This window comes from Python bivittatus, unplaced genomic scaffold, assembly GCF_059951505.1.
Source record: "Python bivittatus isolate LINGU-HERP-01145 unplaced genomic scaffold, Pbiv_v1 ctg000350_np1212, whole genome shotgun sequence".
NCBI lineage: Eukaryota > Metazoa > Chordata > Lepidosauria > Squamata > Pythonidae > Python > Python bivittatus.
In genome coordinates this window covers 26,369,719-26,386,589 of record NW_028277074.1, presented here as the reverse complement: position 1 = coordinate 26,386,589, position 16,871 = coordinate 26,369,719, and the positions used below count along the sequence as shown (strand labels likewise).

Below are 16,871 nucleotides of genomic sequence, written 5' to 3'. Positions count from 1 at the left end.
GACTGTCCTTATCATCTTACTTCAGCTTTCCTTTGCTTTACAGACCTGCGAAAGTCATAAATACGAGGACCAGTCGCAAAGTTACTCTATCATCACCATGATAGAACTGTGTATGGTGTAACTGTGAATGGTCACTAAATGAGGCAGTTGCTAAACAAGGACTACCTGTATTTGTTACTGTATTTATTTTTTCCCCACACACTCAGTCTAGCCTATAGGCCTGGTATTCCCTGGCAGCCTCACACCCAAATACTAATCAGGCCAAACTCTGCTGAACGTCTGATGTCAGCTAGGTGTTGCCACTTACTGAACTTTTTATTTTTGTATTACACATCCAATAAATGCTTTATTTATTTACAGGACTTATATGGTCGCCTATCTCATATCATGATTCCAGGTGGCTCACAACATCCATTAACACATAGCATGTTTTTATGTATATGTGTAGATAAGGTAAAATGTTTCTGACAATAGTGAAAAGGAAATAGCAGCAAACTGTAATATTATGTATGTTTCCCCTTTTTGAAATATTTCTAGTTGCAACCATGTCTTTTGGACTAGAACGTTTATAATCTTTTGGGGATTGGTAAAAACTAACATGAGGTACCAAAAATATATATCAATCTGAAATGTATTTAAATTATATTCTTTGAAACCTGATTCAAATGTTATTATATTAAACTGCACTCCATTCCTATCATGGACAAACTTGAATAACAAACAAACCTGGTAATTACCATTGGTGACCATTATTGTAATAATAATCTACTGAAAAAATTGTTGACAGCCTTATGTCCTCCACATATTTTGAACAATAGTCCTCAGAGTCCCATGCCATCAACCAGGTTGTCTAATATTGATAGGAAATGGTGAATTGAAATCTAACATGTGGAGGGGCTTCAGTCTGTCTATCCCTCTATTAGAATTTGTGCTGTACATTAAATACAATAAGTAAAGGTATGGAGAATGTTGAAGGGGCACTTTGCTTCAATAAAGCTTCAAGAGAAGCATCTCATTGATGAAGAACTGTGAAATGAAATAGCTCCTGTGCTTCTAAAGCAGTGAAGCAAAACAGCTGCGTTGCTTTACTTCATTCAAGAAAATGGATTTGTGAGGTAGAAATACTGCCTCAGCCCCATACAGAACTGAAGGTGAAAGCATTGTCTCTGCCATGCAAAGCATTACACGCAGGAAATGAAGGATACCTTTTGCACATTCCTAAAACTAAATGTAGGACGATATCAGAGAATTATTTAATAAAATATAATTCATTTTTAAAGCACAGCAATTCCATTATCTTCTTCAAAAATAATTTAAGGCACATCTCACACATATTTGATTCTATGGACATGCACAGGATCAAACAGAAGCCAAGATTTATTTTAAAGTATCCAGTCAGTTTATTAGTCTACTATAATATATATCAAACAGGAAACATGTAAAATAAAAATACACGCTGTGCAAATTTATTTCCAAAGATACTACAATATCTAACTGAAGTTGTATTAAAATTTTATTTATAATGTGATTTGGAATTAGATATTCTCTGCTTGGCATTCTACAATGACACTAATTTATTATCTCTATAATTCATAATGCATTTGAAGCTCATCATTCGAAAGTGAAATGCTCTGTTTTTGGCCCCATTTCATAAGATAGCTACCAGTATTGAATACATTCTAATCACTGAAATAAACCTCCACTCTACCTTTAATATCAGATTAGGCTTCTAAATATATTGTTTCTGGTCTTCTAAATGTGTTATATTTTGCCAAATAGGCTCTAAGGGCTTCCCCGTATATCCTGCTTGTCTTGGTGTAAGGATGGCCTACAAACCATTTCTTTAGGATAGGAAGGCATGCTCTGCATCAAGGTTAGTGGTTTCTCACTTCTGCCAGCACAATGTTGTGTGCTCTGCCTGCCATACTTGTTGGCAAATACCTTTATCTCAGTTGGCTAGTGTGTGTTGTGGTGGGAATGACCCCTGTTCTCTTTCCAGTGCGGTGGATCTGTGAAATACTGGCTTTTTTTTTTTTTAGATTGAACTGTCTATTGGTGAAAGGCTGAGCTTAAAAAAGTTTCCTAGGATAATGGCAAACCTTTCTTTTTTATCCAAATGAAATTGACAAGAGTTTTGCCAGTTTCCCCTAGGAGCAATGGAAAAACCTGTGGTGTTTTCTTCTCCCAGGTCACTTGGGACTCATTGAACAGGAAGATATCAGATATGAAGAGAATCAGTAGAAACCACATGTTCTCAAAGACCTGCTCCTGGAAAGGAAAACAACTGGTGCTTGCTTTCCTGGCACTGGTGGGAGGGGAAAAGAAGCAGAGGAATCCACAGTTGGGACTATAGTAACTGCCGTCTGAACAGAACACCTGGCGGGCATTGTTGCCAAAGCTGAAAAGCAGACCTCAGTCCAGGCAGCCATTTCATAAACCAGTGTCATCTCCAGCTGGGTTCAGCATGGGAAACAAGCAGCTTAAGACTGCCATGTGGAAGAGCCAGAAATTATTTTGAATAAAATACATAAAATCCTCATAGACATCGTTTAGATGTCCTTTTGCCTCCCACCTCTCGTCATTTTACCTTAAAATGTTGACATATAATAAAAACATTAACAGGCCTTTTAAGAAGTAGAAGCTGTCATGTTTTTCACAAAGGATAGACAAGCTTTCTGTCAAGTATTTCTGGACTGCAGTTATACACAAAGCTTACAAAAGGAAGGCAAACAAGAATCTACCTTAGATCCAAGCCAAAGTACAATGAGATTTTGAGCCGTATTCTTCAGCAGACCAGGGGCTCCGAGCACAATGAAGAAAGTTCTAAAGGCAAAACTTTCTTTTTAAACACTTAGTCCTCACTCAAAATGCCTTTTTTCTTCTTTCTTTTGCAAATGTCTAGATTAGGAACAAGGGCTTCCAGGTCAGAGGATGGCTCCTAGCACATTTGGAGCAAGGTAACTCTTAATTTAGAAAATGGAACACTGTAATCTTGTGCTTATGTTTAAGGCTGGCTGAACTATGCTTAATTTGGTTAACCCATTTGGGGACACTTGCATGAATATCGAGCCATAACCAAATGAGATGGTTGCCCATAACATGCTAGGCTAAAATGTGTTTGCCTTGTTTATGGCTTAGAGTAATGTGCAAATGCAACTTATATGTTCTATGACTCTAGAAAACCTCTACCAGAAACTTTTAAAAGAAACAGATGGCACTTCCACTTGACAGCCACAATCAGCCCTGTGACCACACTTATTAATACTAGTCTATAAGAAATAGAAGGCTTAACACAGAGATAAAAAAATAAACAGTGTTCCTCAACTAATCTGCCACACTACCATATTCTTTTATACAAGGTGTTTTTTTCTCAGTTCCTGCTTAATTATACAATTGATGAAAAAAGCTATTATCAATACTCAAACATAAATTTGTGGATATTAGATCTTTATCCAATAAGATGTTCATTTGGAAAGTTAAAAAGGAAAAAGAAATATACCAAACAGAAATTTTTCACAAATATCTCCCTATAAAAGAAAATTGTCCCTTTGGATCCAGACAAAAATTATATTTAACATTTGAAGAGCTTTTTGTCCCCTAGAAAACCTTCATTTCTGAATTACAGATGAGCTAATGTTAATAAATAAATGGAGTCCTATCTGAAATTATGACTTAGCCTTTTGACACAGCCAAAAAAGAGATTAGACTCCAATTTTAATTTTGATTTACATTTGTACTAGATCACAGTGGCACTAGGAGCTGAAATCATTAATTGATTTAGATAGTGAATAACTAATTCATTAACCACAGATCAATAATGTTAATTCCATCCAGGTTTCAATATAAAGTATGCATTTTTTAACTGAGATGTTATCTGAAATACTACAGTATTGCTGAAGTCTACTGAACTAGTCTGAAGCAACTTTAGGATCTCATAGTTTTTACTATGTCCACCATATATTCAACTGTGTTGCATAAAATGCATAAACTTTATGATGCCATGGTATTTGCACCAGTCATTACCTATACTCTCATTAGTGGAGCATGTTTTTCCTGTGCCACATTGATTTGCTTTTATTACCTGAAGTGGGAAATACATTATGCCTGTCTTGTTTTACACATTCTTTTCTTTCACCACCTAAGTAGCTGCATCACTCCACAAATGGGAGAAGTGAACAGTTTTAGGTCTGGAAGTTTAGGCAGGCTTGACTCCCTTTTCTTTCTATTTAGGAAGTAAACCACCAGCCTGTGAATAAGATTTGATGGTTCTACCTCACCAGGAAAAGGCCTTATTCATACAACCACCTCAGCTTGGAAGGAAACAAACAGATAAACAAAGCTGAGCTCCGGCTGGAAGACAACTGTTCTCCTTGCCTTCCAACTGTTGCAAGGACCCTTTGAAAGTGGAAACCTGTGAGAGGCAGCTGGAGATGGAAGTGGCGGCTTGTCCATCTTTTCCAAGTGCTTTTTCCCTTCCAGGTCCGCACACGCCTATCATGGCTGCGCACGAACAGGCCCCACCGCGCAACCCTTTCACGGACACCCAAGTGCACACCCGGCTCCCTTTTCAGCAGCAGCCTGGCGACATCAGTCCCCACCTCAGCCGCGTCACTCTGCTCTGACATCCCCCCGTGGGAGATGCCTTCCTTCTTACTGCGCCACGACGGTGGACCTGCCATTCACACAGCCGCCCTTGCCACCCTCCCGCGTATTCCTTTGCCTCCCGCCTCAGCACCTTTCCCGTAACTAGGGTCTGGGCAGCGGGGACTCGTTTCCTTCTCCCCGGCCCTGGCCCTGGCCTGCCTTCCAGGTGGCGGAGCGAGAGGGCTGCGGAAGGTAGAACAGCTAGCTCCTGCCGCTCTCTCTGCCCGCGTGAGCGCACAATGGTGCCGCGGCTGTGGTGTGCGGTGGCTGCGAGGCGGCAGGAGGCGGGGCAGGCTGTGGCGGCGGCCCAGTAGCTGTGCACGAGCACTCTGGAGCGGCCGCTTCCAAGCCTTCGCCTTGGCCGCGATAATATTGGTAGCGGAGGGGCAGGCGGCGCGGAACCGCCGCTCCGCGGAGGCGCGAACGGAGCTCGCAGCCCCCTCCTTCACTCCTCCCCCTCCCCTTCTCGCGCGCACTCCCTCCCCTGCCCTGAGCCAGCAGCCGGGATTTCAGTATTATGGCATCGAGGAGAATGGAGACCAAACCCGTGATAACGTGTCTGAAAACCTTACTCATCATCTATTCCTTCGTTTTCTGGGTGAGTGCCCCCAAACCTCGCTCTGGAAGCAGCCCGGCGAGGGTGAGCAAAGGTGGGGGTATTGGGGGCGGCAGTTAACCCCCCGGCTCGCCCCGAGCGGGTTTATGCCGTCTGCGTTGGCACTGCCGGAGATAACGGAGCGTTGCAATGGGAACCGCAGCGGCGGCTGTTTGCTGCGCAAACGCCTGTTTGCTTGCCTGAGCATATCACTCTCCTCCATGCTTGGCGTCCGTCCGCGGTTCATCATCGTCTATTTAATTAACGGGGGAGGGAATAGGAAGTTTGTGCCGGATTTTCCCCCACCCCGTCGCCCTTCTTTTGAAAAATAGCCTTTCATGAAGGCAGCCCGGGGAAGAAGAAAGTTGAAGGCTTGCTATGTTTTTCCTCTTTTCCTTCGGTGATAGGAGAATTGAAGAATTGTCGTAGGCAATTTTTTAATTAATTCGATCAATTATCATAGGGTTGGTTGGCATTGCCACATATTTGAAGTGTGACTGTATCTCTGTGTGGATTTTTAAAAAGATGCTGTTTGCACATTATGTCTCACAAGGCTCTCTTTTTATATTTGCAAGATTTATATACTTAAATTTAAGAAAGCTGGATACCTTTTAGGATGTATTTGGACCACCTAAAATGACTTTTGGATTTGCAACCCAGTGGATGAATCTGGCTGTCAGGGCTTGCCCAATGAAGAGATCTATGGTGTTTATGAATGAGGCAATTGGTGCATCATGCATGAACACCCAGATTATTCAGGAGCTTAAACTACAGTTCTTTCTCATATGATCTCTGCATTCTCTGCCAGTACCTCTGGGAAGTGTGGTGGACAGCTCAAGGAAAAGGATACTGCAAGAATAAAAATCCACATGAACTTATTTATTGGAAAGAGTAAACACACACACACACACAATAATTATGTGAAAATAAACAGCAAGGTATGGACCTTTACACGCACGCACGCACACACACACAAAAGCTTGCTGCTTCCATGGGCTTCTGCTTGTATCCACTTAGCACTACCTACTATCATGATTATATTTTGATAAATACCATGTGCATTTTGTCAGATGAACTTTTATTGCCGGGTGTTCATACAAAAGGTGTTTCACTGTAGCTGTTGGAATAAAAAGGGTTATCAAGTAGAGTATTAATATCTTCTGTATTCTGAGCTTTGCTCAGAAGCATATTCTACCTTAAGATTGTCTCCTGTTTTCAAATAATGCTGTTACCCAGAGAAATAAAGAATTGAAACCCACTCCTCATTGTTCCTGAATAACAGGAATAAATTATAAATTATATGCTCTGATTCACAGTACCCTGAAATACTGCTTCATTTCCAAGTAAGTGAGCTTAGAACCAACCTTATCTAAAGCAATAGAGTTTATTTATATAATCATGAATTTAGAATCAAGATATTAGATACATGTAACCTAGAAGACTTGCTTTGGTTTCATTGGTTTGAATATTAGGTCGAACATCTTATGTGTAAGTGACTATTCATTTCAAGAGAAAGCCTTGTATATGATTTTCCCTTTAGTACGTACAGGTGGACATATTTTGTAGTTAGATTACCTCTTTTATTATTTTGAAGGCTAGTGATCTTGTTCTTTTTCCTTTTTTTAGTTGATGTCAGGCTTTACTTGCAGCTGCTCCAGAGGGGAGAAAAAGCATCTTCCACTGCTTCGTTCTAGCAAAATAATATTATAATATTATTATTAAAGTATTATTGTGGTTTGCAATCCAAATACATTAAAGAGATATTGGTAACGAGAGCTCTGGGGACTGAAATTTTCTTAGCAACTTGGGCTGTTGTTCAGCAGACTACAAATACAGTCTATCCTGTCTTGTCAGTGATCTGCTGCTTAAGAACTCTTTGGTCATACATCATGGAAGTATAATGTAATGGTTCCTGCTTTGTTTATTACATACCTTAACCATGACTTACTACAGGTGTTAACCATGCAGTGTGTCAAAGGAAGCTAGTGGAACTATTATTTGAATAGCTTTAACATGTCAGATGCAGTGAGGAAATGCAGTGCTTTTTTGTTTGTTTGTTTAAGCTCTGCTTAGAGAGCTTTTTCATCCAAGATAGTACAGTAGTCGTATTAATTCTGACAGTCATCTCCTAGTCCATATTTTCCTATTCTGTTTCAACTCCAAAAGTGAACCTCCTCCACTTGACTTACAACTTAAGCCTGTTAAATAATTTACACAGGTGTTACACATACTGCTTTTACAACTTACACTTGTTTTAATTTTTTTTAAAAAAATCCTAGGATACCTTTTTGTTTCATGCATATTTCTGCATACGTCTTAATTTGGGACACCTGATAGCTACCCATATGGTGGTGGCATGATTAATGCCCACATCAATTATTTCTACAGTTCCTTCCCTCCCCATTTCTCATTTATACTTTTAAAGTCCTGTTTGGGTTATTTCCAAAAGAAAGGTCTGGCAAGTTGAATGGGAAAGAAGAGATCATTATGATATAAATGTTGGAAAATAAATAAATAAATAAATAAATAAATAAATAAATAAAGGCATTTTATGCCTATAGTTGAACTTCCTTGCATAAATACCTGAACTGTAGATATAAGGCACCTAGCACTATTTGCCATAATTTGGAAACCAAATGTCTTCTACCACTGTTTTCTTCAATTTTGTTACTATTTAATTTAGGAATATCTTTGCAAATGATGTCTTTCAGCAGGTGACTGAGAAAATCCCAGTTCTCTAAATAAAGAGAAAATTTGTACTTCAAAATTTCCACCATCACTTTTTTCATGAGCAATAATCCTAAATTCATAAAAATATATACAGAGTATGCCTCTGTTACAGAAATATACTGGATGGGCATTTGAATAAGGAAGACTCCTATTTACATCAAAATAGGTTTCTATGTTGCATTTCCTATGACATGCTATAACCACTTTTTTTTCTTCACAGAAATAGAAATTTTGTAGGAATTTTAAATCATATTAAAATACAGAGAGGCAAGGTGGATTAGAAAACTGGGCCTGGGTAATTTATATGAATTTCTGCTATATCCTAGGTCAAAGATATACCACATACCTACCACACCATTCCCTTTCAAGATAAGCAATGTTTATACAAAATAAATAAAAAGAGTAAGAAAAAATAAAACAAATAAAAGACACAAGATAAGAAAAAAGAAAAGGAAAGATAGCTAAATATATAATACTTTACACCAAATTATTCATTATACCTCTCCATAACTTTTTGTTTTTGCAAAAAATATATATCTGTATATCCATATCTTTCTGTCTTTCTATCTCCTACTATATCCAGACACTGCTTCATACATTGCCTTTTATTCTTTAAAGTTTTCTCCCTTTTTTAGGATCTCATCCATTCCATTCAACCACAGCTTTCTCAACCTTCCACCTCCTCTTAACCTATGCACTCTTATTTTCATGTAATTGTTTTGCAAATGACCAAACCACCTTAAGTACTTCTTTTATACTGGTCATTGACTTTTGTAGTGAGTTCACATTCATTCCTTACCCATTCATTTTTGACTCTATCTCTTCTTGTTTCATTACAGACAGTATCTCATTCCCACTGCATTCAACTTACTTGCATGTTTTGGAATGTCTAATTCTTATTTCCATATAGTAGTGGGTAGGAGCACACTCTTATATATAACCATTTTCATTTATTTCAACAAACATTCATTCTTTGTAACAGACCACATACCACCTATTACTTTTCTAACAGCATTTGTACATGTCAAAATTTCTGCATCCATTTCCTCATTGTTAGAACATATGCCAAGGTACACAACTGTTTTGGTCTTTGGTATATAGATGTTCAGATCCATACTCCTTATTGCATCATGTAACCTATCTAACATTCACAGCGTATTACAGTGTATTTGAGTTCTCAGCCAATAACATAGCATCATCTGCATACAAAAGTATACATATAGTGATATCCCCAACTAAGACCTCTAATACGACACAAACATTTCCTTATATAATTATCCACAAATATATTAAACAACCAATGAAACATCACACATGTTTGTCTTACTCCTTACCGTGAACTATGTGAATATGTTATTCTCATACATGCTTTACATGAATCGTATACAGGCTCTTTCATATTTGGCAACTGAGCTTCAAGTCCATAGTTGAGCAAAATATTCCATAATTCAAGCCTATTCGTTTTATTATGCATTTTGTCTAAATCAATAAATGTACAAGTTCTTTTTTACATTCATATATTTCTCTATCACTTGCCAAAGAACGAAAATCTGGTCTGCACTCACCCTGCCCTGCATAAAGCCAGTGCACTTCCCGAATGTTCCTCATTGTTACCTTTGTGGTCTTTCAATCAGAATTCTGCCAAACACCTTCCAAGGTACACAGTCTGGTTCTACTGTTATTTTACAGTCAATTCTTGTTGTTCATCAGGTGCAGACACAATCTTCATATGCATGCTAACCAAAATCTACATCCATTCCATAATCAAACTCATCCATAGTTTAAGATAGGTCCATTTGTAGCATTTACACCTGTAATCTTACCATTTTCCAATACTGTCAGAGCATTTTCATCATTTTTTCTTTTATAGCATTCATTTCAATTCCGCTCTTCAACATACCATTGTCATTCCCATGAAAAAACTCTAAAATATACCTTCTAGCATTCCCTCAGTTCATTCATCCCAAATAATTTCATCACATTTATTGTTAATTCCGTTCTCTCTGCTATTATATAACTTTCTTCACCCACTTCCCAAACAGTATTTCATTTCATCAAAATGGTTGTGCATTTTCTCTGGCACTTTTAATTTTGTTCTTGCTTTCTTTGATTGCATTCATTCTTTGAAACTGTATTTTTCTCTCTATGCACACCAGATAATGCTTTTCTTTTATTTTAATTTTTTACAGTACTTGTTATATGCATTTTTTCATTCACAGCCTCTTCCATTTCATCATTTCACATTTCATTAAACATCCTTTTTCATACTTCACATTATATATTTCCACTCACTTCTGTGGCACTCTGTAATATAATTGTTTTCACTCTGTTTCAAGTAGCTTCTACATTATCTTTCCTTAAGGCCAGTTTCCATTCATTCTGTCAAGATATTCATATATCTTTTCATATTTTTTTTCATTCAGAATTCCTTATTTCTCTTCCTGGAGCTATTCTATTTTTATTCTTGTTTCTTTCATTTCATTTCATTTTCTTCCATCTCCACTTCTTTCCCAAAACCCAGTTTTGACGCTACCAAAAGTTGGTATGTCTCAAATTCAGAACTTTTGATTGCCCTTGTATTTTTCACTGAATCTTTCAGTTTTTCATAATGAACAATCAAAACAATCCAATCATTCTTTTAGATTTATATTCATTTCTTTACCACTAGAATGTATGAACAGATCTATCCTTAAGCCATATATTCAAAACAGACGGATCTTTTTCTAAGTAGGTACCCACCAATCATTCTCATTCATTCTTTGGTCTCCAAATGGCCTACTTTTTCTGTGCTCTCATTCTGTTCCCACCTATTCATTCATTCATGTTACCTTACAGAACATTTTCCTAGATTGCATTTATTTAGAAAGTTATACTGTATCTTTATTACCATTCACAGGAGGAGAACATCAACCTGTCATCAATCTGTGGATTTCTATTTTCATATGTAAATATAATCTAGATGACAGGAGTGATATATAAAAAGGCAGGATAATAACAACAATAATAATAATAATAATAATTCATACATTTTAGTCCTTTCATTCATAATTAAGCCTATATCTTTACTTCCCTAAATTTATTAATCAACTCTACTCCAAAATATCAAACTTCCTTTATTCAGATCTGTTACATCCTTCCTCTTTCAGTTTTACAGATGCACAACATGCCTATGTTTTTTTATATTTAATTTTATTTGTTCATTCATGTACTTTTCCATTTATTTTTCTTACATTCCAAGTTGCATTCTTCTGTGAGCCATCATCATAACTAGATGGGCCCATAATATTGACCTCCACCACAATCCATGGCTTTGACCAGCTGATGCTTTCGAGTAATGCTTTTTAATAAGATGGAGGTGTAGATTTGGTTACCTTACCTTGATTATACCCATGCCTCCTACAGCATTCTCTGCCAACTGTAAGGACAGTACTGATCAGTTTTGACATATTTTGGACAGAATGCCAGGAGAACAACCAAAGCCCAGTTTTACCCTAAACATGCAAACACTCTTCCATGTAAACTAGGATTTTACTCTGCAAACTAACACACCGTATTCTTCACATCCCACCAACTGGAAAGTATATGTAGTATATTAATGCACTAAGGGTTACACCAAAGATACACTTACCGTAACTGCTTTTCAGTGGTCTTATAATAATATAAATGTGGTATATTAGTAATTTCTTCACAGCTGGATCCATCATCACTTCTATAACATTTGATTAATACAAATTTATAGCTGTACCAAATGCATAGGATAAACTCCAGTGGCTTGTAGGAGCCTATAAATTAAACATTACTGGTATGATATAGGATCTCTAGGGAAAGCAACATTCAAAAAACAAAATGATATTTGAAAAGTTGTTTTAAGGTGTCTCACTGAAATAAGTAAAAAATCTGTTATAATTATCTCATTCATTGGGAGACAGTTAATTTACAGTAAGGAAGAAAGCCTCTCCATTCCATATGACATTGATCTGCCTATGATCTGTGAAGATCATTTTTGCAATTAAAAAATATAGGTTTAGGGCAATGAATAGTAAGAGAACCTGAAAAGCGTTTTTAAAGAGCTAAGGGAATTGGGGTTTAATTCAATGCTGATCAAATTCCATAAGATGAAATTTAGGTACTTTAATCCCCCTGACTGCTCCCTCTCTCCCTGTGTGTATCCACAGCATTTATCTGGAAATTTGGATGAGACAAAGGGAATGCAGAGAAGAGGAAATCATGGGGAGAAAATAGCTTTTCTGGAAATTTTGAAAACAAAAACAAAAAAACCCAAACCTGATTAAACTAATCTAAAGTCAGTTTGTTATCTGAAGAATATATTGTGTGGTACTTGGTTTGCTATTAAGCCAGTGTTTTGCATATCAGCAGTTAATAGTGTGGCTGATTCATAAATTTAGAAAGTGTGGTTGGATCAGTGATTTTACTACAGAACACTACATTTATAAGAATTCAGTTATAATTTGCATAGGTTATGAAAGTATACCAATGTAGATAAATCATAGTATGATATGCTGAATTAAGAATGCTAATATTTCAGTACCAAATGTTCAGTTCCTTTGAGCCACTTTATTGGTTCTCAGGGGCACTTTCACAGGTGAAGGTGGAAAAATTCCTTCCAGTTTGCTTTGTCTTGAGTAATCATGGCTTTGTCTCTAATCTGCTGTTTCCTCATTTGCACTGTTTCTGTTGAGGTGAAGTCAGGCTGGTAGTAAGACAACCAAAGATACCCTAATCTTTATTAAACTGAACAAGAGAGCTCACCTTTTTGTTTGTTTGTTTGTGAATATGGCGTTTTTCCTGGGAGGAAGAAATTAATCTTAGAAACGCTGCTTGTTCTCACCATAGGACGTTTAATAGAATAATAGAAATGTACTCCTGTTGCATAGTTTTAAGGGTTTCAGTATATAAATACCTTGTCTTAAACATTTAGACCATCATCATCATCATCATCATCATCATCATCATCATCATCATCAAAGAAAATACTTTGTAATCTATTTTATGCCTCTGACTAATTTCTTTGGGTTGAATTGAGTTGGCTGCAGTGTTCCATTAAAATTAATACAACATTTTAATCAGGATTTAACTTCTATCAATTTAAATATGAACAAATGTTAATAAACACTGGATCCCAAACTTGGAAGCTTGATCTTAATTTGTCAGAAAATGGATGACTGAAAATAAGTAGAAGACAAAGGAGTTACCACCTATACATGTCACTTAGAACCTGGAGGCAGTCATGCACACCACTGAATTTGGAATTGTTCACACCATCTTTAGAGAGAATTTGGTCCATATATACCATCCCCCACCCCTGTTGATTATTTATTTATTTATTATTTATTTATTTTCCCTAAAGCTTGTTTGTTGTGATTTTCCCTTTGCAAACAAGATCATGCTGCAAATATTTCCCTGTGCAGATGAAGGAAATTCAATTTTCTTGCCATTTGTGAAGAACTATTCAGTGGGAAATGTTGGTGTTGGTCATCCATATATTGTTCTCTTTCTAATTCAATTGCCCATATTTTTTTCTCTGTGGTACTTGTTGCTATTACATCTTGCAGATTCCCTGCAACTAGGTACAAGGCCTCCATGGGCTGGCTAAATGTTGGCTGCAACTTCCTGGTAACTCCCAGTATTTTGTTTTCTGTCCATTAGTCACTTTGAAGGTCTTAGGGATAGAAGGCAGGGTGTAAGTCCAAACCAAATAATTAAATAAATATCACATTAGTATGAAATCTTGTTGTGAGGAAATGGTTCCACTCACTAATAATGAGCTTGTAGAACTCATTCCCTGTGGTATGTTACAGCTATACTACATGTTACTCCAGCAACATTTTTCCTATAGTTGAAGTATCCGTCACAGATACTCTGATATAATGTATTAAAAAATTGTAGGACTCCCTCAGGTGGAGCTTGAATTGACATGGCTATATGAACACATCTGAACATATTCATAACAGTATGGAAGTGGTTTGTCATTGTCTTATGTGATCTTTTTTTCAGCTTCCCAGTCCCATCTCCAAGGCTGCTTAGATTTTTCTAGATCAGCACCTGAGCTACATGCTGCTACTTCCTGTGACAGATAATATGAAATATATATTCATAAAGGCTTGGCAAACATTTCCTTGTGATGGCTTCATTGACATAGTTTTATGTTCCTGAATTAATTCACAGCATGGAAATTGGAGGGGACTGAAACTTCAATTTTATTATCTAGTGCCAGTTCATCCAGAATAGCAGAAAATGGTTTTTTTTTTCAATCTGCCCATTTCCCAAAATGTTTAATATTATTTTTCAGGGGTTGGTTATATGACTAAGAAGCATTTAAATAGTATATTTGTATTGTTCTTGGTTAAAAGCCTTTCAGAGTTATCAATATTGACAAACAGTTTTGTGCAAACATGAAATATAAAATGTCCTGCAAAGTAACAGACAAAAACAATCTCTGATGATCATTTGTGTCCACTACTTGCTATGAAATTGCTGAGGTCTCATTTACAGAGGAACAACTATACATTAGTACAGCAGATTTTCCCCTGTTCTTACAATAATGCATGTCTTTGAAATATTGGTAACATTACTCATTCCAGTATTGAATGTCTAATTGGGTTATTGGAATGAACACTTTTGTCTATAAACATTTCTCTCTGTACTGCTCACCAGCTCAGCTTTGCTTTTACACCTGTCAGCAAATTCTTTGGAGATCAGCTAACAGTACTACTCTGCTTTCCTTCTTAATTTAGGATCCTCTAAAACCTTTTGATCCTGCAGTCTGAGTGAGTTGAACAAATGTTTGCCAAAGAGCAGCCAAAATACGGCTTCAGTTGGTTTTCTAGGTCATACGTACATCATTAAGTTTAAATTTGTTAAGTATTATCTTTCACCCCTTTTCTATTTTAAGTATACATGATGGTTAATTTTTATTATAAAAAATAAACAAATCATAATTTGTATTATGATACAAATAATGTGGCATTAGAAAACATTTAAAACAATAACTTGTTGGGGAAATATTAAATAGTAGAGTATATGCAGGCACACTGAGAAATTTAAAATATGAGGTTAAACGCTAATCTTTTCAATCCATATAAATATGAATGATTTTATAGAAACTGTGGATGTGTGTGTGTGGATGTGAGAGAGAGAGAGAGGGTTGAGTGGGGACTCTGATCTGTCTATAAAACCATGTTTAAACAGAAAAAAGCGCAGCAGCTGCAGAAATATAATCTATGAGATTTCACTTACCTTACCTCATTTCTATTACTATTGGTATTTAACTAGATGGGCCAATCTCATGGTTGTTTTGATCGGAGTTTTAATACACCATTTCTAAAAGTCTTACAGTAATCAGATTACTCTGATTATTTTAGGAAAGGCCAAATGGAAAGACAAAAATATAAATCAATAGTAACATTTTTAGTCCTGGATTTCAGGAATGTCCCTGAAAATGTGAAAAGCTTGCTAAAATTATGGAAGCAAGGCAATCTTTTAATATTGTTGTACTGAATGTTTTTGATATTTGGTTTTTGATTCAAGAAACAGTGTGTGCAATTCTACTTTCATTGTAAGTTTTATCTTTCATGCCTGTTTGCAGTTATTGACCTCTGCAATCCCCCTTGTCTTACTGGCATTTCTTTTTTTTATTGAAAGAACATTGTTCAAACCCTTCATGTTTTAAACCTGTTTCAGTGGATTAATTCACATTCTAAGGTATGATAACATTATTTTTATAAAATCATTTTGTTGCATAACAACGCTTATACATTTTTGACTTTCAGAACAATTGCGTTTGAAAGACTTAGGGACCTTAAAGACTTTAAAGTCTTAGTGCCTTGCTTTTTGCAGCTGGTCATTATATGATTTTTAAAGCACTAATACACCATAAATCCTGCCCACAAATATTTTTATACCTACTGAATGTCCCTGAAGAAGAAAAAGCAATAACCCAAATGGTGAATTTTTATAAGAATTTTTATAAAACATCAAAGTGTTCATGAAATTCACCACCCCCTCCCTGATACAGCTTAACATTGTTTCTCTTTTATGAGGAATGTCACTTCCAGGTTAAGAATTTTCCTGGAATGCACATTTATCCGTTGTAGGTCATCATTTATTTAATCTGATTGAAAGTCAGCTCACTAATCAGATACTATTGGGAGTCAATTCACATGTGTAACAGTGAAAGTTAGCTTCTGCAAATCTGTACTGTAGTTGTAAACAGGAAATACTGTATGAATTGGAAGTACAAACATAATCCATGACACAAAATTATACTAATATCTGTTATCGGAGCAGTCTACTTTATTTGTGGTACCACTAGAACTCCATAAGAATTTATATATTTATTTTTCTGGGATACTTTTCATTCAGTAAATAAAATGATTATTTCCTTCAAAATACAGTACTGAAATAAAGTGAAAGAAGAGAAAAAAAGGAGAAAAGAAAGGGAATGGAATGGAATGGGGAAAATAAGGCAAAATCATATTATAGAAGATATGGAAAAGAGTTTTTAAACACATTAATCTTGACTAGATAGAGCAATATTGATCAGTCCTTCAATTACATCAGTAGAGAGCTGATTCATAAGCAAAAGGTGAACCTATATCATCAATCCAAGCTTGTAACTGTTTTTCCAATGTATAAAAGCAATCTTTTTCCTACATCCTATGCTTGATTAATCCAACATTCTTCATATATTGATTGGAATTAACATGACATTGATATTGTTAAACTTAATATTCTTACAAAACCTTGTTAACAAACACATGGATATTAAACTAAAATGTGACAACAGTGGGATTGGCCCATATCATATGTGTAACACCTCCAGCACAATGAAACCCTTTCTATATCTTCTCTGAGGTGTCCAGTAAATACAAAAAAAGTCTTT

At 36.3% G+C, this 16,871-nt stretch overlaps 1 protein-coding gene across 3 annotated transcripts in view; it reads left to right on the top strand.

Moving 5' to 3' along the window:
* Positions 1-4,934: 4,934 nt before the first annotated feature.
* The window catches only part of TSPAN7 (tetraspanin 7), a 102,584-nt gene continuing 90,647 nt past the window's right edge, over positions 4,935-16,871 (top strand). Inside the window, exon 1 of one of the 3 annotated variants that reach the window (XM_088144775.1) lies at positions 4,935-5,242. In XM_088144775.1, the coding sequence (XP_088000901.1) occupies positions 5,162-5,242 (81 nt within the window). In that variant the 5' untranslated portion in view covers positions 4,935-5,161. The remainder of the gene's footprint in view (positions 5,243-16,871) is intronic. The other 2 variants (XM_088144774.1, XM_088144776.1) reach the window with 2 other exon arrangements.